Genomic DNA, 24,201 nt, shown 5'->3' on the forward strand with positions numbered 1-24,201 from the left:
TAGAACATAAAAATACCCGAGGGAGTATCATATTATTTCTTTAAATGGTTCATTATAGTACTTTAGTAGATAAGTGTTCAGTAGACAATAGTACAATACTCATTAAATATCGTAGTCCGATTTATAATCTGAAGTGACGATAAAAAATATGTTTAAAAGGTTGATGTTAACCTTGAACAAATATAATATTATCTTAAGTACCTAGGTACCTATCTATATCGTTTTATTAGTGCTCACTGCCCATCTAAAAGATGCACTGCACGCGACGAACAATTTGTTTTTATTTTTGAATACAAGTCATTTTCCCCAACTGCCAATCCCACGTACAAATTTTAATTTAAAATTCATTATTTTATATTATATCTTATTGTAACTTGTTGTAAATTTATATTACAATGAACTGTTTACGTTAAAGCGTAACCGGCAACATACACAATTAAATAGATAAAGCTTTTGAGTGAACAATATTGTCCACAAGCCGAGGTAGGTATTGTATTCAATCTGTGAATTCATATAAGTTCCGTAATTAAAGAAACACTCGAACACGTTTCAAAATATAATTCTGATTCCATAATATAGTATAGTTAGGTACATTTAAACTTAACAATATTCCAAAAACAACGTAATATTTAAATACTAATTGAATAAAATTATACCTACAACCCACGTTATGTCATTAGGTATGCTTTCTAGTTCACTTTGAAGTTCGAATCACCCTTTCTTCCATTGTTATATTTCAATGGTAATCATAATTATTACTACTCGCCTTCAGTTTAGTCCTGTAGTCCACACCCTTCCCACATTTCCTACCGATGACGTCATCCAATGCATATTATTCCTTACGCCTGTTGCTTTCTTATCACACGTTTCTCCTGTGTTTCCAATTCTTATCAAACGTTTCACGTGAGTTTCCAGTCCTTATCTGCCTCGCTTAGTCACTAATAGCCGCTTGTAGGCTGTAGCCTGTAGGCTGCACTGCTACAGTCCGTGACCCCTGTGTTGTGTCGGCGTCGAAGTTGTGCTTGGTCGTTTGTCAATGTTTTGATTTTTAATTTAACAGTAGGTAATTTTTACATATTTTCCTAGAAAAAAAATCACTTACAAAATAATAACTGTCTTATTGTTCTCATGGTGCATTATTTTCAATTTAATAAATACATTACCTACCAAAATAATATTTGAGTAGTTTTTCAATAAATATTTTTACATTGATTTATTGTACATAATTTCTTATATTTAGTTCAAATTTTTATAGGTCCATACACTGGAATCAAGTGTACATCAAATAGTAGTTCCAGATCAACTAGTCCCCACACGTTTATACCATCACCAAAAAATATCATAAGAACACCAGTTGCTTCACCTAAAAACACAAAGTAAAAATATAATAAGTCAACAATATAATTTATTCTTAAATAAATATTAACTTGTACATTATTATTTTTCAGCCAAAAAAATGGAATGCCTGTTAAAACTAACATTGCCAGCCCATACAGTTCAGCACAAAAAAACAGTGCGTTGTTGGAAAAGTTAAAAGCTTCTAATCAAAAGGAAAAATCCAACAAACAAGGTTTTTAATAAATAATACATATTTTACCTATATCTATATAATATTTTCAATATAATATATTGTACATTTTATATTTTTAGTTATCAGTAGTACTAAAAGAACTTCCAGCTCCAGTGGTTTTAGTTCTGCCCGTTCAGAACGTAGTGATTCATCAAATAGTCTTTCAAATGAACCAAAACCAGCACCTAGGTGTGTTCAATTTTTTTAAATATATCAAATAATAAGTTATAATGCTTATGGTTTTAATGGATTTGTTATAGCCTAGAAAAAAAAGAAAATTCTATAGAAGTGCCAAAACCAGTATTAAGAAAAAAAATTGTACGACCACCTGTACCATCTGAATCGCGCCTTTCTAAAATTAGTATTAAATCATCTACACCTCCTAAATCTGAAAATCAACAAAGAAAAAGTTCTGAGGTAATTATAGAGACACATTTGTACTTCATCAATGGTTTAAACATTATTATTTTTTAATAGATATTAAATTCAGACAAAGAAGACTCAATTAGTTCATCCACAATGGAATTATCCCAGAGTCAATCTAGACTCAGCGGTACTGGAATCCCAAAACCAGTAGCCACTGTCAAAGGAATGACAAAACCCACACACTGTGTGGCTCCAATGCAACAGATAAATTCAGAACTTAAAAAAGTTGATGACCCGCTAGAAAAAAATAATGTAAAACCACTTGATATATGTAATGAACCTAAAAAATCTGAAAATGTAAGCTCTAAAAATAAATTAAAATTACAAGTTAGTTTAATAATATTATATTTAATGATTTTAGACTTCTAGTTTAATTCTGAACGAATTAAAACATGACAAGCAAAGCTCATTTACGGAAGAAGACGATCCAGCATTAAATGTGAAGCCAATGGAACCGCTATTAAGAGGATACAAAAGATCAATTATTGTACCCCAACATAGGACTATACCATCAGATTTAGGTATTGGAATGATATTTTCAATACATAAAAACTAAAAATTTATGTTCACTAACTCATAATTTTAAAAACTCACAATAAGCTTTAATGTATCTATAGTCATGTCATAAAATTAATTTTATAAAACTAAAAGGGTGTACCTATTTTGGAAAACTCACAAATATATGACCTCCAAGACTATACATTTATCTTTTTTTTAAATAATTAACTATTGCTACACTATTTATGTATGATAATACCCCAAAGTTAGGTTACTGATGATATACCACAAAATTAATACTTCTAATAATTATAATGTTTGTTTCATACAGGATTAACTCAAAATAACTGTATGAATGGTAATTTTCAAGAAAAACGTATTTCTGCAGATTCCGATTATGGACAACAATCTTCAGGTAAAATAACAATTGATTTATTTCTAATAGAAAGTCATAGCTATTGTTATTATTCTAAGGGAAAAATGAACAATTGATTCTAATACTAGTTTTCTTATAGGTTATGTATCGGACGGCGATGTTCTTCAGTATGATATTCAGTCGCGGCAAATTCTAGCTACAGATCCAGGTTACATGTCTGAAGGACCAGCATACAATGACTCAAAGTAAGTATAGAGAAATTAAAACCATTTTCAAAAATAAAAGTATTTATTATTTTAATTGAATTCTTATTTTTGTTGGTAATTAAGTAATTGTTTAACCAAAAGTATTTCTATATAGACAAAATTTATTTTTAAAATGATAAGAATAATTAATGTAAATACTAATTTTACCTTATATTTAGAAATAGTGAATAGGATTAAGTATTGACTTAACTACATAAACAGTTTCGATGCTTCAACTGTGGAAAATAAATAGCAATAATTTAACAATGTATCAAAGTAGCTTCCTTTTGTTGTGTACTATTGTAAAGGTATACATTTTATTTTGGTCTAATTAGAGTATAATTGAGTTTTATAAAAAAAATATAAGATATTATATTACTCCCTGTCATACAAACTACTTCAAATTGAAATTTAAATAGGTACTGAATATATTTTGTTTTCATTTGGTTTGTTTAATAATAATATAGAATGCATATGCATATTTTAATAAAAAGTAAAAACTATAATTTATCTAAAAAGTTTCAAATTTTAATTGGGGATTTTGCATACAAAATATAATAATATATTCTTTAATTAAGGTAAAGTCAACTATGAGAGAAGAAATATAAGAAAAGTTTAATAGCTGTAGAGGTATTTAAGTATTTTACAGTAATAATTGGCTAAAGACTTATATTTTTAACATATTTATATTGAATGATATTGTATTATAATAATTTTAATGAAATATATAACTGTAAAAAAGTATTTCAACTATATTATTAATGTATTCAAATAAAATTTTTAATGCATTTCTAATATTTTTAAAATAACTTACTTATTATTATTTAATAGTTGAAGTTCTTATATATCATTGTATTAAATGTATCTCAATAGAATATTATATTTTTTTAATTTAATATTTCATTAATATAGTAATTTGCTTAAGATAAATAATGTTAGACTATATTTAAAGTATTACATAAAATATTACAACTGTAAAACATTACTACATTCAAAACATTATAAAAATTATGAAAATAAATGCTTTTTATTCAATTTGAAAATAATACAATTTTTATTCATGATTGAATAGTTAATTTAAGATTTTATAACAGATTGCAAGGTTTAACTTTATTTGTGATTTTTAAAAGCTAGAAATAATAAGTTTCAGTAATTAAAAAAACCCAGTTATTAATTCTCAAATAAAACTTTAAAAAAAAAAGCATAAATAAACTTATAACTATTGTAACTTTTTGATAGCCATACAACTGATTGTGGATGAAATTATGACTATAAATGTTCAGTACAAGTTTTAATTTATTTTCATTGACTGATCAAATTTCTGAATTATTTGACATTTTAACGTTGATAAAAAACTGTCTTAAGAATTTAATGACCTTAATACAAATTTAATAATACTAATACTTAAAATGATAAAATTATTTTATAACATAATTGAATAGAATATATTTTGTAGACTTGTTAAATAAACACATATACTGTATATACATTATTTTTAAATTTTTAAAATTTAAATATGATTTGCAGTCAATGACTTTTCATTAACGAATAATTGTAATATGTTTATTTGATCATAATTATAATTTGATGAATTGCAAAATAAAATGATGATAACAATAATAATAATAATAATGACAATTTAAAAAAAAACTGTTTAAAAAATATATTTTAACATTTAGTGATCCTGTATTATAATGCATTAGGAGTTCTTGGGAGTTACTGCAGGATACTGTCATTCTTTATTAATTCTGTTTCAAAATAAATAAATCCTTTTAAAATTTTAATTCTAGAAAAGAAAATATCGATGTCTACGTGAATAAAACTTCGGGGTTTTGGAATAATATTTTTATCATTATTTAAATCTTTATATATATGTATAGTTTAATAATTTACTAATTCATAGTAATTCTAAACTCATATGATTTCTGTCGGTAGTTAAAGTTTTATCAATGATTATATAAAACTATGTATAATATATATAATATTTTTAAAGTTTTATATAATCTGTTATTTTATGAAGTATACAAATTTAATTTTCCACAATTACTCAGAGCGTTTTTTTAAGTACATGGTGTATGAGTGTGCCAGACAGTGACAAATGACAATACATGGGTAGTATCCTCTTTATGATTAATTTTTGGCATGTCATTGAAACATCTATAAAATAGAATTGAGTGAATAACCATTATAAGTTAGCTTAGCACTTAGTAAAAATTGATTCATTGTTATTTCATAAATTGGTATATTTATAAATAAGACTCAGAATTCATTTCCCTAAAATACATGTAAAATCTATTGTAAAATTGCTGTTAAAAATTTCAAATTGTATAAAATTACACAAGAACATCTAATATTAATTGTAATTTTATATTTTAATTACTTTAATTCACAAAATAACACATCAAATGGGTGGGTAGCGGTAATTTTAGAAATAACTAATAAATAAAATGTAAAAAGGGTATTATAAATAAGAAATGAAGTATGTAATAAATAAATTATAAATTATATAAATTATAGTTCGTTTGTTACGGTTAGTTAGTACAGAATCCCAAAAGTCCTGTACCGCCATTATTATCTCCTTGACATATCAATACATTATTTAAATGCCGTTTTTTTTTACAGTAGTAATTATTGAAATCATAATTTGAACAGCATGAGAATCAATTTAAAAAAAAAATTGTTATGCAATTTAGTGTTTTAAATTTTCATAATAGCAATTTTCTTGGCGATATTAAAAAAAAGTATTAAAATTGAATGCAAATCTACCAAGTTAAATCAAATTAAGTTGTTAAATTCGTTTGAATAATACTTAATTATGTTATTAGACACGAATTGCAAGATTCAACCTTCATCGATTGAAACGCGGATTTTTTTTCGATAATTTGTTAACATCTAATTATTAGAGTAGCTTTGCAAACATTTCTCATTATAATTTCAAAACTTTAATTATTTCGAACTTTATTATGTCTATGAAATTATGTACTGAAAACATATAAATCAATTTTTAAATGTAAAACAAACAAGTACTTATGAAGTAGATTATCATAAAAAAATCCGCTAGATAAACATTAAATTATTGCTTCGTGTTTTCCTAACATAATTACTATTCTTACAGTCAACCAATTAATTTGCTTTAACTTGGTCGATTTTCGCAGAATTTCAATTTTTTTTTTTTTGAAAAACTGTTTTAAAAAATCTAGAAAATAGCTATCTTGAAAATGTATAAGACTTAATTAATTGCATATAAAAAAAAAATTGATTTGCCACGGAGGGATACTAGGGTGATATTGGACTATTCGGACTTTCTGTATCTACTTAAATAATGGCGAAGAGTGATGCATTTAAAATTGGTTATCAATAGTAGTTGTTTAGGGCTATTCTAACCAAAATTCGGATCGAGTTATATCTTGCGCAGATGCAGACCCTAGACACAATAATTTTCATACTAAAATAATGCATTTATTGATTTCGTATGGAGGTACATACAACCTGTTTCATATTTTATTTTTTCAAACGGTAATTTAATGAACAATCAATAAAATAACTTGCAATATATTACAATATATTTATTATTTAACCAAAAAATCGCAATGAAAAAATTATTTTTTTTGAGAACATTATTATTATAATTTATATTTAATGCATTTATATTATGTATTTAGGATTTATAGATTTCGAAATTGTTTTATGTATATTGTAAACTCATACATTTAGATTTTTGCTTTTCCGATATATTATTATTTTTTATAATTTTTTTTCATAGACAGGACGTGTCCGTGAAAAGGGTGTAATTGAACTCCCTCTTTGCATGAGTCATCCTTCATAAACAGCCCATGCGTAACAAAATTAAATATGTATATAGTATACATGATAATAATAATTTACTGGTAAACCATAGTAACGTACTATATAGAATAAAGTGATTTTAACAATATTATTAGTTAATTTAATTAAATAGTATCCTAAACCAAAAATAATACTGCATTATTGCCATATAAATTATAGGTATATGATCAAATGATAAACTATGTACCTACCTAATACTTTATTCAAAAATAATTTTAAACAATAAATATGTTACAAAATCAGTTGTTTGAGAAAATAAATATTAAATGTACTGTAGTTTAGCGTAAGTATATCGGTCGACTGTAATATTGGGGGTTATATTATATACACGTGTTTTAAATTGAAATATGAATTTTGAGTATGTGTCCAAAAATATTTTACTATAAAATAAACGCTTGCCACTTATATTGATAATTACTCGTTTATCCTGTGTATAATAGGTTACGATAGTGTAGGTAGTAGGTACCTACCTAATTGTAATTTCAGTATAGGTCACTATAATCGATGTTAAAATTTAAATTCAATGATAAATCACTGTTTAGGTATAAGAAAAAACAATTTTGAGCTAACTGCAAAAGATGATAATACATTTTTAAGATAGCTTATGTATTTTTCATTAGGTTATATTATTTTCTATAAGTTAAAGTGTTAAACTATATAATTTGAGATTGAACTAAATGTCGCTAAAAACATATCTTTTAAATTAAAACGTGTGAATAGGTTTGTGGTATAAATAACTCAAAATTATGTGGATAGTCTATACATTTTGAAAATTTCATTGGATACAGAAAATTATAATAATGCACTCCGTAGTTGGGATAAGACTACCATTTATAATAGTATCCAATTTTACCAAACTTCAAAGTTCACTCGTAAAAAAATTGTGATTTTGTATTTTTAATATATTTTTAATGTTGTAACTACCTGTGGACTGTACGAATTACTTATGGAAAGGAACCTTGATGTATTTTTCCAAACTTTTTGACCAAAAAACCACATTTGTATGCATCAATATTTAATATAAATAGATAAAAAACTAAAAGAGATAAACATTTCTATTTTCCATGAATAACTCAATAGAAGTCAAAATCTTTTGAAACTTTTATAATATTGAGGAAAAACTAATATATTTAATGTAAATGTCAAGTATCTATAGGGTTATTACTTATTCCTTTCAAATTACTACAAAAAAACTAAATTCATATTGTTGAAAACTGGTGTTGCGTAAATACTCTTGTTTCCACGATGTTTTTGTTTGTTATTCTCGATTATTAAAAAAAGTTTTTGGGTTTATCTATTTTTGACCCTCCAGTATCAACTTTAAACTTAATCAAATATTCTACCAGATACGACCCTCAACAAATTGAGGATTGAAGCATCAGTGGACTTTATTTCTTAAGATATTTTATTATATATTTATATTGATTTTACATAGGTATTAGTAATTTAATTTTCTATTAGAATATTCACTTATGTACATTTCTTTATGGCTTTATACGTTAGAGTTAGTGTGAACTAAATAAACATAGACTATAAGTCTATAAAAAGCACAATAAGATCCAAACTATTTTGAAAATCATACCTTGTTTAAAAATTTGGTGAAACTTAAATCTACTCGGCTATTATTTATTTTTGAATAATAAAAAAAAAAACAAAACAAAATCTATTTTTTCGATTTTTTTCCCCCCGAAGTAGGTACCAGCTTTATTTGTAACCAGAAACTACCATCAAATTTGAAGCATTTTAAGTGCTCCTAGAGGACACATCGTTGTAATAACAGTGGTTTTTAATTTGTTAATGTACTCCCAAATGGTAAAATAATGTCGATTGTTATTCAAACAATCAAATTAGAATTTTGGTATTAATGTTATAATACTTACCTATAGTATAGATACATCATACATTACATAAAATCCGTACCTACCTACTGCATATTGCGGTTAAACGGTTTATTATTACATTGAAACGTGATCAACTTGATAATTTATCCAAACACAACATTCTGTGTAACATAAAGTATACCCACATTATTAAAAAAAGTATCTTTCTTCATAATATACTAGTCGAATAGGAATATAGTATTATTCATTATTGTTTTAACCATTTTTTCTCCCCGGTTTTAATTGCCTACGCAGTATGTCTGCATAATGCTTTAATAATAATATCTAATTTATAACAGTAATTGGTCGAATGTTTACATTAAATAACAGTCGTTCGCGATCACGCGGGTGGGATGAATTCCCCTTTAGGCTTCATCGATTATATTTCCTCAGTCCACCCCACCCTTCACCAGACCTTGAACAACACCCAACCCTTCTCAATGTTGGCGACCGTGTACTTGCCACTGTTCGGACAAATGCAGTGACGACTGACGAACACAGACGCGGCGTCTATAATACAACAATGTCATTCTATCGATCTTTCGTTCTCCACACGAAACACTTTCCAACAATAAAATTGCATACAGAAACGAAAATGCTGTGCTCGTGGTATTTTTATCGATGCCTTTTGTGAAAATCGTAAACAATCCGCCTTCTTTTAGTTGTCGGTCCAACTCGGTAGATGGCGCACAAAGGCATCGTTTAGTTGTGCACTGTCTGCATGAGTGTCGATATACGCAAGAACGGGATTTAACAACACACCCCTAAGCCTTAAACCACTGTCCACAGTAGTAGGTAACAGCAGTACCGTAGTAGTTGTAAAGCGTTTTGGATTAGTGGTCATCGTTGCGTAGTGTGTTAGATAATTAAAATGCATAATTTAAACGTACCTACCTATTGTGGTTGTTGTTTTAGTTAGTTTAACCCCAATTTTCATCAGACTTCATTTAAATAATATATGGTTGTAATGTTGTGATTCTATTGCACTGGTCGAGTACTACAAATCTACCCTTTAATCATACAAAACGTATGAATAATGGTTTAAAGATAGATATTTAAATAATAATTTATAGATTATTTTTAAACATCAATATTCTAACTGTATGTTATAGATCTTTAAGATATCAAAGTTCAATTGTTAACAGCAAACAAAATGTACCATTAAATAATCAAATACATTTAAAACATGGGTAAGATATGTTTCTTTCATTTTAAATAAATATAATTTATTAGGCACTTATAGACCCTGGTTTTAAAAATATAATAGTATAACAAGCCGTATAGGTAACATTTTTATTTTAATATCATTTCAAGTGAATTTTTAAAATTCTTTTTTATTTGTCTGTATTACATCAACTTTAAAATAAAAAATACACTATTTCTTTAGAAATTATTAAAACGATACATTTTTTTTTTATGAATGCACTTTTGTTATATAATATGTTTATAAATTCAAATTAATTGTGTAATTAAATTGTATATGATTAATATGTATTATTATATTGCTTTAAATTTGTTATGATAGAATTAGTTCAATTGATGGACTTGATGCAAATATAAACGATTCAAATAATCAATCGGCAATTAAACAACAAATCAAGGTAAATAGATGACATATTTTTAATAAGCAATATATAATTTAATTGTATTATTATTTTTTAGCTGAATCGTTTTAATGTGGGCCCAGACGGGGGCTCATCAAGTCTTGGTCCTGATGTTAGTCCTCCAACTAGTCCTCCAGAACCTACACCTGTAGCTCCTGTTTATAAAGTGGTTACACGTAACCATGTCAAGAAGTCAGACAGTGGACAGCAAACTGAGTTAAATAATTCCAGCTTAAGGTAAATTTATTTTAAAAGTTTTTTTAATTTTACTCTCGTCCTTGTTCAGAACTAACTAACTGTAACTAATTGCGAGGTGGTTGCATCATACAGTCCGTTACATTGTATAACAATAGTAATCACTAATTAAGATGATATAAATATAAAAATAATTTAGAAATTTACACTTCTATGTATAATATTGTATCATTAATACATTTAATTTGATATTAGACAATCTTCACAATGGAAGAAGTACATTGAAGCTGGCAAAAATGCAGAACAAATTAGATCAAATGATTTTGAAAGAGTACGGGACAAACAAAGTCCAAGACGAACTGATAAAAAACGATCAACTGGTAATAAAGAAAATTATATGCAACTTAAACTATTGATTATTAAAATGTTGAAAATATATTATTAAGATGGATCTCGTGAAGACTTGCATAACATGGACTATATGGAAAGAAAGTCTAGAAGTGATAAAACTAAAGCTCGAGGTAGTGTCGCTCAAAGCTTTGGTTATGTTAAACGATCCACATCCAGCTCTAATGGTAAAGGTGACCCAAGAACAGCCCAAGTTTCAGCCGTTCCCAGAACTAAAGTAATTAAAAATAACATTTGTATATTTATATTTTATGTGAATTAAATTATATGTATAGTAAGAATATAACTTTAATTTAGGTAAAAGTTTCTGGTGGTACTCAAACTGATATGAAGACATACTCAGTAAGTGGTCCGAGTGCTACTCAACTGTCACAAAGTGTCAGGGAACGGCTTATGGCTAATCAATCTGAACAAGAAGCTAAAATTGGCAGCCCATATGGAACATGGATGAGACACAGTCCTGTTCCACCACACTATACAGCTTCTCTGCCTTCTAGGACTGGTGCTATAGGTACCTATAAATTGTATTATTAAATGGAAAATGGAAAATAATTTCACAATTTATTTTATATAGGAGGTATGATTGAAGCTGAGAGCATTGAATCACTTCCTGCACAACTACATCATAGAGCAAGTTTAACTCATTCACGATTAATGACTTCTGCATCTCCAAATACTAGTCCATCACCTAACCAGGCAAATAGAATATCAAGGAGCAACAGCATCAGGTTTGTGTTAAAATGATCAAATATATAAAAAAAATTAATTATCAACTAATAATTATTTTTAATACATAACCTATGGCTAAATGAATAATTTTGGGGAAATTTAATGCTGTAAATTTATTTGCAGCTACCTAAGAGATCGGACATTTCCAAGGTAGGCAAATAGCCAAAAAAATTGCACTTTCAATATTGAATATTTATACACGGTTGTTGCTTTTCAGTTTTACACTTCTGAAGAAAATTATTTTAGCTTTTTACAGTCACCAATAAATTATAAATTATATATTTTATTGATTTCAATACGATTCATTATTTAAATTATTCTTTTAGATCAACAAAGTCAGAAAAATTATATCCATCTATGTTACAACGTTCAGATGATCCAGATTCATACTATAGTATACCTTATGCATCTTCTAATCGGTCTGATCATCGCACTTATCCACATGCTTCACAACCAACTAGCCCAACACCAGTTAGTCGTTATAATTATCAATCTCCTCAACCGAACCACAGATCAGTAATTTCATCACCATACGCTGCTTCTATAATGAGTAAAATCAATACAAAAGATGATGATGGTAAGTATATATATACAAATAAATGTTTGAGCTTTAAAGAAATCTATTATATTTTATTTATTTTCAGCTCATGGATCAGCTTTGAGTCTGATATCAACGGGATCATCATCTTTGTATAGTGGAATGGGAGCTGATGAAAAGCATGCACAAGAAGTCAGACGCTTGAGAAGAGATTTAAGTGAAGCTCAAGATAAAGTTCATACATTGACAAGTCAATTATCAACAAATGTGAGTAATAAGTTAATTATTTTCATGCTTAGTTTTTTGTATTATTTTTGATATTTTTTACAATGTTGTATGGTATGTATTTTTCATACAAATATTAGGTAATACTATAAAACAATGCAAAATAAGATTTTGGTGAATATGCTTAAGGACATATTTATATTGCAATTGCAAAAATTGAATTTAACACCATTTATAGTCCAATATTTATTTGGGGATAATATAATAGTTTATCTGAGTTGTATTTAAAGTCAAGCGAGTACCTGAAGTACTTTTTAGCAAAATAACTGATTTTATACAGTACTCCATTTTTAACTGTAACCTATCTCCTACTTGATTTATTTTGTGATTGTAATTGATCTGACCATAGTAATGGATATAAGAAAAATATATTTTAAGATTTAGGGTTTTAATGTTAGGTAATGTAAGATATTTATAACAAAATAAACCAACATGGTTTTCAATTATATGTTTGTTAGTTAAAAAAAGTACTAATATACATCAATGAAATAAAATAGAAGTTTATAATTTGTATTAGTAATATTTCACAGAAACACAACAAACATGTATTTATAATAATAATTTTATTTAAAGGGTTGTAAACTGCTTTTAAATTCTTCAACATTATCGATATACATACAATTTTCATTTTCTTCCAGACACATTTTTTTAATTGGTGGACTTTCATCGTTCAAATTGTTTGTATTACTATGACCAATAATTTCAACACTGAATGTCCTACCATTTAAAAACCCTTGTTTTAGACTTTTAACATCATCATATGTCATATTCTTCAATGCTTCTATTTCTAATTCTAATCTATTAAATTTGAAACGTCCTTCCAAAATTTCATTTATATTTCTATTAAATTCTTGTCCTAAACAATCATCGGGGGATTCTTTTAAGGCAATTAATGCATCTTTAACTTTATCGACTTCATCTGGATCGTTAAAGTTTTCCCAAAACTGTTTCAAAAATTCGTCCATTCTATTAAATACATATTGCGTTTCAAATTTATTTTTTTGATGTGCCACCTTAAAATAAAATCCATAATGGTGGTGAGTAGCTGTTACGTTTAGTTGTACATCATAACCTAGACATTGTTTTGTTCGTAATTCATCAAATGCTGATTCTTCTATCATTGACTGTAACACATGATACTTGACAGAATCTTTGATTTCATTTTTATCAAACTGATAATATTTATAAGCCATAGAGTTATTATCTTTTGGATTATAATTTGCCATTTTCACTCTGAAGTCACCTTGATCGAGTCGTTTTATTAATACTGTTGGAAAACATTCTTTGGCTAAAGGCTGGTAATTTAACATACTTACAACTTTTTTTGAAACATCAATAGCTTGCATCTGATTTATATTTCCTTGTATTAATGATCTACAATACAAAGTGTTAAGTTGTTCATAAAATGTAAGAATTTGTTTGTATTCCAAAGTTTCTAAATATTTTAATCTTTTGTCTATATACCAATCAGGATCTTGAATCACACTATTTTTTAAATCAGACGGAACATAATCTAAATCATATTGATTATTTTTAAGTCTATTGATAGCTTTAGACTTTATCATGGTAAATATTTCCTCAGTCATTAAGCTTGCATAATTATTTAAACAGTTTATTACTATGTCTATAAGTAAGGGAAGTTTTTCATTAAAACCATTAAATGCCAACTCAAACCCAGTTATAAATACTCTAATACTGTAATTGAGTTGAGCCATTACTGCTGGATATGTCTCTTCATTTAACAAAAACACAATAGAATCAAAAAACAAATCCATACACATGTAGTTATCCAATGATTTTGAAGGTAGCTGAGTAATAAAATAAAACATGATATAGCTTTTGGGTAGTTTAAAAAGGTTATCTTGTTTGTACCACAATTCAATATGATCATTTTCAAATATTTTTTCTGGATATTTTGTATCTGTACTTTGGGATAAAATTGAAAAGTTTTTGGTTAAATATTGATTGTCACTGTGAATTTGAAAACATGGATGAGGTGTTATAGATGATAGCTTACTTTCTAATTCTTCTGTTAAACTTTCAGCTATATATTTCGTTCCAAAGATTGGGTCCTTTATAAATACATCAGAGTTATCAAATTCCTTAGCCAATATAAAAATGGCTACACGCTCTACTGTTAGTAAGTTTAAAAACTTAGCAATTATTTCTGGTGAATATTCATAAAGTAATGCTGGACCACATATATAATCTTCTTCATCATAACACAACATATTTTGAGAAATTTCTTTTACGTGATTTATAGCTGTTTTATTTTCAGCAAAATTAAAGTCGTTTTCTGCCAAAATTTGAATTTGATTAAATATATCTTCAGATATTCCTTTTTCTTTGACTAATTTCAAATAACTAAAGGTCAGCTCAATTATTTCATTAACATTTTGTAAACCTAAATCAGTCAGTTCAATTGTTATGGAAAATAAACTATAAATACTATTACTATAAAAGTCATCTTCAACTCCGGCTTCAAGTTCCATCGCATAATTTAACTTCCTCAAATAATTAATCAGTGTTCCTTTACCCTCGTGACCTACTATCCACGCAATGTACTCTAATGGTTTAATTTTATAAAGTTCAATAATAGGTGGTAAATACCAAGTAAATATTATATTTTTAGTAGAACTTACTGATATGATTTTGAACATTTTGTGAAAAAGGTCTGGACGGAATGGATCTTGATTAATTTTAAATACTGGTGGTGGTTGGTTATCTGTCGGTACTTCACTAAATAATTTATCAATCCACTCAACCATCTCATGTGTTGATTGTTTACTTTGAACCGCTAGAGTCATACGGCTGGCCGAGTAATGATTTTTCCAAAAATCCACTACCATTTCACTCAAATTTTCATGATTTAGACTATCCAAATTTCCCCAAAAAAATTGACCAGCAGGATTTTCTTTATCAGCACATATTGATATCAATCTAATTCAAAATTTTAAAATTATGAATCTGGTTTCGGTAGTTAAATTATTTATTATTATTGTACAAACCTCTGTATACGACTATCATCATCTGAAATAGCCATTTGAAATTCTGAATCTACAACTTGTTTTTCTTTATCTATTGATTCTTTTGCTAATTTAGGCGCCTGAAACATACTAGCAAAAATATCTGATGCTTCTTGAGAATATTCCATAGGCACTTCAAAATGGTAATTTGTGTATTCGCATCCAGTTTCAGCATTTGAATACCCAGCTTTTCGATACAAAAACCGATCGAAATGATTATCTGCTGGGTAACGTTTACTCCCCATTGAAACCATGTGTTCCAATAAATGTGCTAGTCCTTGTGCCTCAACAGGATCACTAAAACTACCATTATGAACACATAAAGACATTGCAAATGAGTCACTAGCTTCTTTCTGTGTTTCTTCTTCATCACTTGAGTAGGACTCGTCAGTCAATGAATCATCATTTTCATCTGTACTAATAACAGACGTTCTATTGAGCTCAGGCTTGATATCTATAGTAGTTTTACATCCATTATCTGGCTGACTAATTAACATGCATTTCATGCCATTTTTTAATTTATGCAGCAAATAATCTTTCTTATTACTTAAACCTTTGCGTATTATCTTCTCCACATTAGCCATGATACGTACTCTTTAATGTCTTTAGTGTATAATATATAAAATATATTTTGTTCAACTAGGTAACAATGAAATAATAGAATAAAAGGAAAAAGCTGAGACGGATGCTAACAATAAATTCAATTAGTTTACTCAGTTAGTTACATACGTACACAAAAGATACGATAAATTATTTATTAAAACATAAGGTAGTCTGAAAACAATATGTGATTTTGCAAAATATTGAATTAGTTAAATGTTAAGTTCAAAACCATAAAAAAATATTAAATCTGATAATAAATCAATAATTTGATTTGCGGCAGCGCCAGTGCAGCCTTCCATACATTACAATGGTACCAACATTTATAAATAATTTTAACACTAAATTCACTGAATACCTACTGATATTTTCATTTTATTTTTACTTCAGTTTCACACTTAAAAATCATAATAAACTATATTAAATAAAAAATAACCAATGCGGGACGGATGGTACCCCATCTAACTAAAACTTAATAAATAAGAAACTTAAATCTTCGATTATGCAAAAATTTTTTTACATTTTTACATCCACATTGTCTAAATAAAAATATATTTATCATACATCAAATTAATATAATAACGATGGTTTAAGATGTATAAGTAATACTATTATATTATACGTATTTATGTTTCAATTTAAAACGAGAGTCTTTCCATTTTCTTAATTTAATTTGTATTCTATATTTCTATCAATGGTGTATTTAGGTTTTTATTTAGGGGGGGGGGGGAGACGAATATATATTTGGATTTCTTTGGGAAAAGGAGGGAGGAGACACACTATTTGGACAAAAATTGATTGAATACTACAAGACCTTTCAACTCTCTTTACACCATCAGAATAATAAGAAACTCAATCATTTTTTTAATGAATTTTAATGTTCCATGTAAAAAATAACAACTTTTTACATTGCGTTTTTCATTTCGGGAGGGGCCCGGATCCCCCTCACTCCCCTCCCCATAAATACGCCACTGATTTCTACTATAGTACTATTTCCATAATTTATTTTATATTATTTTATATTAGTTAATAATGAGTTATTGTCATTCACAACTACGTGCGGTGTCGTGGTTTAATTTAACCACCGGGCGACAACACGACGGGCATCGAGTTAATATGCAACTATAATACCCAACTGTGTGAAATGTTGGATTTCCATATTATATTTCTTTAATTATATTTGCAAATTTTATTATTATCATTTTACAATACAGGCACTTAAGTTGTTTTCCAATCGAAACACAAGCAAATTCTATAACCTTTTGTACACCTATATTGCGTGCAAATATTTATTAATTGTGTGTAGGAATTTAAAATGAGGGGGAGAGGGTTCATCAATCATTTATATTTTAAAATCGTATGTTACCTTTAAATATTCGCAAATACATTTACATATATTCCATGTTGTAAAGGGGTTTTGAAACTTCTCATGGCCCTGGCAATATTTATACAGGTTAACGTTCAATATTGGTGTAGCCACTAAGATCTTCTCTACATCGTACGTATAGCTGTTGATCCTATTACCAATATAATGGTCTCTACAGTCTACGACGGGCGTCAACAGCTACTTTTTTTTGATAAAAATCTACTGATAGTATATGTTTCCTTCGAGGAGCCATAAAAATACATACTACTATAATAATAAATTGCCGACAGTCGTGGTCATTAGGTTTTATGAGGGTTTACTTAATGTATAACAATAAATTCTAACAAGCGGGGATCGATTTTGAAATCGTCTGCATTGAATTATCGTCTTTGCAAAGTGTCTGATGAAGAACGATAGTATATTAAACATTTGAATATATAACATAATGAAATGTCTACAACTGTATTGGAGTACATAGTCCGCATTAATAATTCCTCGAAAGTACTTACACATACGGGCATTACAATTTGAAAACAAATACTCATGAACGTGTTTCATACACGGTCATCATTGACGATTTATCATCGCCACGTTTTCATTATTACTACCGTTCATTTAAATTTTAAATCAATGAAATATTTCAATATCTGCATCAACCTCCTTTTACTTTATGCCGCTACAGAAATTAATCGATTTAAGAAAATATTGTATACGAAATGATGTGTAAGTGTTTTAGATTAAAATAAGCAACGACAATGTCACAACATAAGTACACAAATTAGAGTAAATAATTAAACCATAACCTATGCAAATGACAATCACAGCAGTAGGTATAATACGGTATTCCTTTTTTTGAAAAATGATTAATGATGTGCTGCTCATTTTTCTGTTAATACACCCATTATTCTAATGAGCAATAGTAATATAGTATTTTGCATATTTTATTAAAAACATCGAGATAGGTAAGTAACTTGCAAATATATAAGATATTATGATTTTCACCTTTATATCGATTTTTAATTTTTATATATATTTTTAACGTGTCATTCAATTATTGAAATAATTTTAACCTATTTTAGAGTACATCTCATACAGTCATGCCGCTTGTTTTTCATCTTTTATATTATCTACTCAATTGTATTCGTCAACGTAGAACACTAGAACCATTGATTAATAATCGTTGACATTTTTTTTTTTTTAATTTACAAATCAAGTCAATGACGCACTAATCAAATATTCTTGTTATGCATTGTTGTGATGCATTGTATGCCTTAATAAAAAATTAACAATTTTCTAAATTATCCATATATTTTAATAATTTTTTACACAAGACTTATCTAAAGCGTCATTCGTTTTAGCCGACCGTTTTTCGTACATGCTTAGTTATATATTTAAGAAATACCTATAAAAATAATGCATACTATAAGAAACACGTGGTTAATTTACTATCAAAACAAAAGGTATACTTTAGTTTTAGTACTTACAATATTTTATATATTTATGGTTTATCATGCTGTAAAACTGTCTAACTATTCTAGATTATAGGCCCACTATATAGTTACTACCTTTCAATTTTGATTTCCCGCCCCTCATACATTGTAATATCATATATCAAAACATATTGTAGTATACTCATATTAGGTATAGTAGGTAATCTATAATATCATTGTCTGTAAACTCAACAACGTCAACAGATGTGTTGCTTACAATGGTCGTCTAAAATGTAGACTATTATTTTAGCTCCTAGATTACCTTAAAATGTATTCAACCACCAATTACGATAATTTATTGAAAAATGTATATGAAACACGAGTTCGCAAAAACATCATTCGTGATGTATAATAATAATATTAACATGATTACTATAATATTGCCCATCCCTTTTCTCGGCATGTATCTTCTGTGACAGGGTGCAGGGTATTTTCGTTAAAGGGTGTACTACAATAATGGCCACGATGTGCGTCGCAGGTATATATAGCAACACATATTCGATCACACGCGATATACCAAAAGCCAAAAGGGGAATAATTTTATTAGGGTACCTATATCTTCTCGGTTGCTGGGTGTGGTTTCCGTTTCTACGCCGTTTTTATTTTTGTTAAAAAAAACCTTGTCAGAGTTGAAAATCAAACATCCCTATGAATGTGAGTGGCCCTTTCTTAAAAATGCGTCCGAACACGGCGAGGATTTCGTAAACCATGTACCCGGGCCACGATCACAATAATATTATTAATATTTCTCAATATTGCGATGTTTTTCGAGACGACACATACGGAAACAAGACGAAAATCGTTATTATAATATTATGTCCGTCGTGAGTACATTATATACTCCGGACGGGATTGCGAGACGACACTATGCGTTAGTTGTTATCGTCGACCACCGTCGTTCAATAACTAATAAGTGTTGTATTCAAGTCCACAATATAATGACTCCAAATAGTGTCACAATTGATTCGTCGCCGACGTAACATGCATCGGGCGTAGGGTGGTGCCTTATATTGTCGTATTCTCTGGATCGTTTAGACCGTTCGCGACAACATTATTTATGTAGTCTGCTCCGGCGGCGGGGCAGTCGCTGTGTATTACACATCTATTAAATTCCAATTAAAATCTCACTACGAAAAATCGGAAACCGTAAAAATGTTATTTGAAACGCGGCGCATTGCATTATATATTTATATTATTATTATATATTCGAACCGCCGTGTCGTAAACGACGCCGTGGACGTCCCATATTATTATTATTACGAAACAAGAGGACAGAAAAAAAAAACGTCGTACATATTATTATAACTGTACTAACTGCACTGCGTATTCGTCCATTGTCGCAACGGCAACCGGTGGTGTCCGTCAATCAAAGCCAATTTATACTGTATAGTTCCGTCGTCCCTCGTGCCCACTCGTCGTCGTCGCACTGCGCTCACTCCACCGTCGTCCGATCTGCAGTACGGCGACGACGATTCTTTTTTTTCCACTTCGATATCGGCATACTATATAGGTATAACAACGAGTAACGCATGCCGTTGTATATAGACAAGACGTGTTTTGTGCCAGCGGAAAGGAAATGATGATAATAATAATAATAATATGACGAAACCGAATCGGCGAACGTCTATTACTGCACTATTATTGCCCCGTAGTCTCGAGTGTACTTGCAGTATATTGCTGCGGGATTCCGGTGCACGCGATAAGTGCAATTATTTAACAATACGAACTGTAGCCTGCACTGTGGTCGGTGCACTATTCTGCAGCACTGCGGACTATCGGATAATATGACGTATATAGTAATATAATAATAGTCGTCGAACGATTGCCAGTCCGAGACGTTGGATAATATTATTTTTTATGTCCGACCGTCGTACGCGGGGCGGCGTGTTGCGAACATCTCGCGTATTTTTTATATATTATAATAATGTTAGACTTGGTCTCGTCAGATTTTCGCGACACACCCTGCAGTATACGCACGTGTTGTGCGCTCGTGTGTGGACGTAAAAAATATACGAACGAGTGTACGAGAATAAAATGTACGATAAATTACGAATAGTATATAATAATAATGACCGATTTTATTATGCACATTATAATATTGTGTAAGACGTACCTATTATAGGTGGACAATAGTAAACATGGACAATTGCCGTACACTCGTGCAGGTGTGTGTGTGTGTGTGCATTTCGGCCGGCGATGCGTTTTATGAACAACACACGACTCTTTACATAAGACACTGTGTATGTGTATTATATCGTTGCAGCAGTATACCTCCTAATAACGGCAATGGAAGCGATAATTAGAGACAATTTAAAAACAACGTATATACATGCGTCGCCGCGTATATACGCCACCGTCTTGTGTGTAATTAATGCGGTTTACTATATTATCCTCGCTTATAGACCTGCACTGCTGATCGGATTCAATTGCGCACTATATATGCTGTTACGTGCATTTAAATATTGTATGATTATACGTAATAGACACACTTATCTCGGGTTTGTGTGCGCGAAACGCAAATTAAATATAGTCGTAAACTAATTATTATTGTTGTATAATGCGTTAAACGAGAAATAATTAGCCGCGGAGTGATCCATGATGTATGGAACCATATTATAATACATTATGCTTTCGTTATTATTTTATCAACGTTTACTCCACAATCTACAAATGTAGGTATAGAGTTACTAATTTTCAACACTAATATTATGGGCAACAGGTAGGTATGGATATACGTACCAAGTTACCCATAAATGCACAAACCTATATTATGTACAAACGTATTCGATAACTACGTCAAACATTTTTTCGCGCAGTACAGCCAGAAGTCACTGGTCCAATTGTCTATGTAGTCATTACAGTTATTACCATTCTGCTATTTTTGAAATTGGCCCCAATTCGCATCGACCCAGGTGGCAATTTCCACGTCACCAAGCCGACCACTACGTCATGCTGTACAATAAAAATGTTGATTAATTTCTATATAATATATAGGTATAAGATTTTCAAATTAATATTGTTTCGTTAACTTTGCCTAGACTTTATTTTACTACGAATTTAGCTGTATGTATTTTTATCCTACTGTTTCTATTTCAGTAAAAAACTGCAGTTCGTAAAAATTGTTCAAAGTGTACTACTATACGACTATACGACTATACGTTTTATACACAGTTGACAGTTATATACGCGTTTTGCAGCGTGTAGGTATCCTTATTATGAATAAGTTATCGAAAACAATTTATTTAAATTATTTTTTTATTTTCAAGTTAATCCTGATTATTTATTTACCCGTTAAACATAAAATACGACGAATATGATATTTTTTCTCAAGCAGATACGATATTATACAATAAACAGGTTGGATTAACTTAACTACAATATTTAAATTCGTTTATTAATTACTGTTCTATACTCGAATACTGCTATAATATTATGCTATAACCGTAAAAGCAGATTGCCTCAACTTTTTAGATAGTTCTTTATGTTAGCCAGATATCTAAAATTATAATATTATTTACTCTAGCAGAGCATCACTATCGGTAGATACGTAAAAAAAGTAGATTAATGTTCGAATTTTCCCCTCGAGGCATAAACCTTATATAATTACGCAAATGCTTTTCCATCTAATTAGACTTGTTTTGGCTCATGATGGACAGACCGTGAAGGTTCAAACGTTATTTATTAACTCACCAGATATAGCCAGGTGTTTATATAATAATACGAACGTGTTTTATGCATGTGTGTATAGTATAATGAAGCTATTATTTCCCCCCCCCCCATATAGTATATTGTGCTAGTGCATTGTGTAAAGTGTTGATGGAATATTCGACTTCTGTTCTAAACTCAATCTCAGAAGAAGAAAAACGTGACTGACATAATATTACACTCATACACCTATACGCGGTACTACTAATTTCTTATTGTCTATCGTTTATAGTTTTTGGTCTCTTTGAGTCGAACACATCGTTTTGAGATTTGAGGTTGTTAACACATCGATATGACTTACGCTATATTATATTATAATATATGTTATGCAGGTATTCCTGAGATAATTGGACAGACGGTTTTTTTTTTTTTTATTAAGGAAGTTGTGTTCACTGCAAACAATGGTTTAACCAAAGTCGGAATTAATTAAGACGATCGAATTACAATAAATTTAGAAAACAGTATAACCGCTGTTGTTGTTCTATCCGTCAACGTTGAGATACGCAGATACGCTTGAAAAATGATCATCATATTTTGTTCCACAGTTATTCTTATTTCCTTCCTTAATAGATTATAAACTATTAAACTTACCAACAATTCGCCGCAAATGCAGTGTATAATGTACAAATCACTATTTTTAGAATTAAAACGAGTGAAATGCGACTTACTTTAAACGATAACAATCGTTTCAAGTGAATTAATTTGCTGTCAAATAATTTAAATCGATACATTTCTCTGGCGTCGTGAAACGAAAACACGCACCGCCGTGCGGATTCTTTCTTCGCGTCAATTTATCGTATGATAATTATCCGAGTTTCGACGTTTATACGAAAATAACTGACTGACAAAAATGGAAAAAATAAACAATTGTTTGTCCTATTCTACATATGTCTCCTTGTGGCCCGGTCCAGCGTTACTATTAGAAGTCTATTTCTGCGGTATAACAAAAAACCACGACGTACCTATAAAATTATTAAGTTATAGGCAACTACTGTCGGCTGCTGCGATCACATAACACAATAACTCGACTGCCAAAATACGCATTACGATGTTACATCGCATTAATGTCTTGATTACAACGCCGAGAACTCATAATGTATTATAATATGGAAACAAATCGAACAATAAATAATATTAATTCAAACGCCTACGTCGACGATTTGCCCCGGGAAACGATATATTAATACTGCAGGGTTCAGAAAGCGTTCAAAAAAACAATACATTAATTATTATTATTAATTATCGTTCTGTCGTGCATTATCTGCAGTTGGGGTGCCCTGTTCGCCGCGTTGTCTGTGCTCGAACAATATCGGCCGGGAGGTTTTCTAATTTCTCCTTTGAAAAACAATGAGCAACATTCGACTGATCAAATCATTATATTATTGTTTAAGTCGCAGACCATATATAGATTAGT

General features: G+C 29.4%; 2 protein-coding genes across 4 annotated transcripts in view; one reads left to right on the forward strand and one right to left on the reverse strand.

Moving 5' to 3' along the window:
* LOC111027863 (neuron navigator 2) overlaps window positions 1-24,201 on the forward strand; it is an 88,538-nt gene that overhangs the window by 46,393 nt on the left and 17,944 nt on the right. For all 3 annotated transcript variants that reach the window (XM_022306335.1, XM_022306343.1, XM_022306353.1), the window contains exons 8-25: window positions 1,256-1,376; window positions 1,449-1,570; window positions 1,651-1,759; window positions 1,831-1,987; window positions 2,048-2,293; window positions 2,358-2,517; window positions 2,826-2,909; window positions 3,010-3,115; window positions 9,954-10,031; window positions 10,367-10,442; window positions 10,504-10,682; window positions 10,896-11,020; window positions 11,087-11,265; window positions 11,346-11,559; window positions 11,623-11,776; window positions 11,901-11,927; window positions 12,104-12,354; window positions 12,422-12,582. In XM_022306335.1, coding sequence (XP_022162027.1) covers window positions 1,256-1,376; window positions 1,449-1,570; window positions 1,651-1,759; window positions 1,831-1,987; window positions 2,048-2,293; window positions 2,358-2,517; window positions 2,826-2,909; window positions 3,010-3,115; window positions 9,954-10,031; window positions 10,367-10,442; window positions 10,504-10,682; window positions 10,896-11,020; window positions 11,087-11,265; window positions 11,346-11,559; window positions 11,623-11,776; window positions 11,901-11,927; window positions 12,104-12,354; window positions 12,422-12,582 — 2,549 coding nt within the window. The remainder of the gene's footprint in view (window positions 1-1,255; window positions 1,377-1,448; window positions 1,571-1,650; window positions 1,760-1,830; window positions 1,988-2,047; window positions 2,294-2,357; window positions 2,518-2,825; window positions 2,910-3,009; window positions 3,116-9,953; window positions 10,032-10,366; window positions 10,443-10,503; window positions 10,683-10,895; window positions 11,021-11,086; window positions 11,266-11,345; window positions 11,560-11,622; window positions 11,777-11,900; window positions 11,928-12,103; window positions 12,355-12,421; window positions 12,583-24,201) is intronic.
* On the reverse strand, window positions 12,987-16,486 carry LOC111027879 (nardilysin-like). The gene is made up of 2 exons (XM_022306365.1): window positions 15,609-16,486; window positions 12,987-15,540 (listed from the first exon to the last, which is right to left on the reverse strand). Exons 1-2 carry the CDS (start codon window positions 16,208-16,210, stop codon window positions 13,164-13,166), a joined length of 2,979 nt encoding a protein of 992 aa, XP_022162057.1. The 5' UTR covers window positions 16,211-16,486; the 3' UTR covers window positions 12,987-13,163.

The sequence above is a fragment of the Myzus persicae genome, unplaced genomic scaffold (genome assembly GCF_001856785.1).
Source record: "Myzus persicae strain clone G006 unplaced genomic scaffold, MPER_G0061.0, whole genome shotgun sequence".
NCBI lineage: Eukaryota > Metazoa > Arthropoda > Insecta > Hemiptera > Aphididae > Myzus > Myzus persicae.

What these genes read in the sequence shown, in the direction of transcription:
- LOC111027879 (XM_022306365.1), bottom strand. Translation starts at nt 16,210, where the DNA reads ATGGCTAATGTGGAGAAGATAATACGCAAAGGTTTAAGTAATAAGAAA. An exon ending in GATGATAGTCGTATACAGAG is followed by an intron (nt 15,541 to 15,608) that starts GTTTGTACAATA and finishes ATTTTGAATTAG; the next exon opens with ATTGATATCAATATGTGCTG.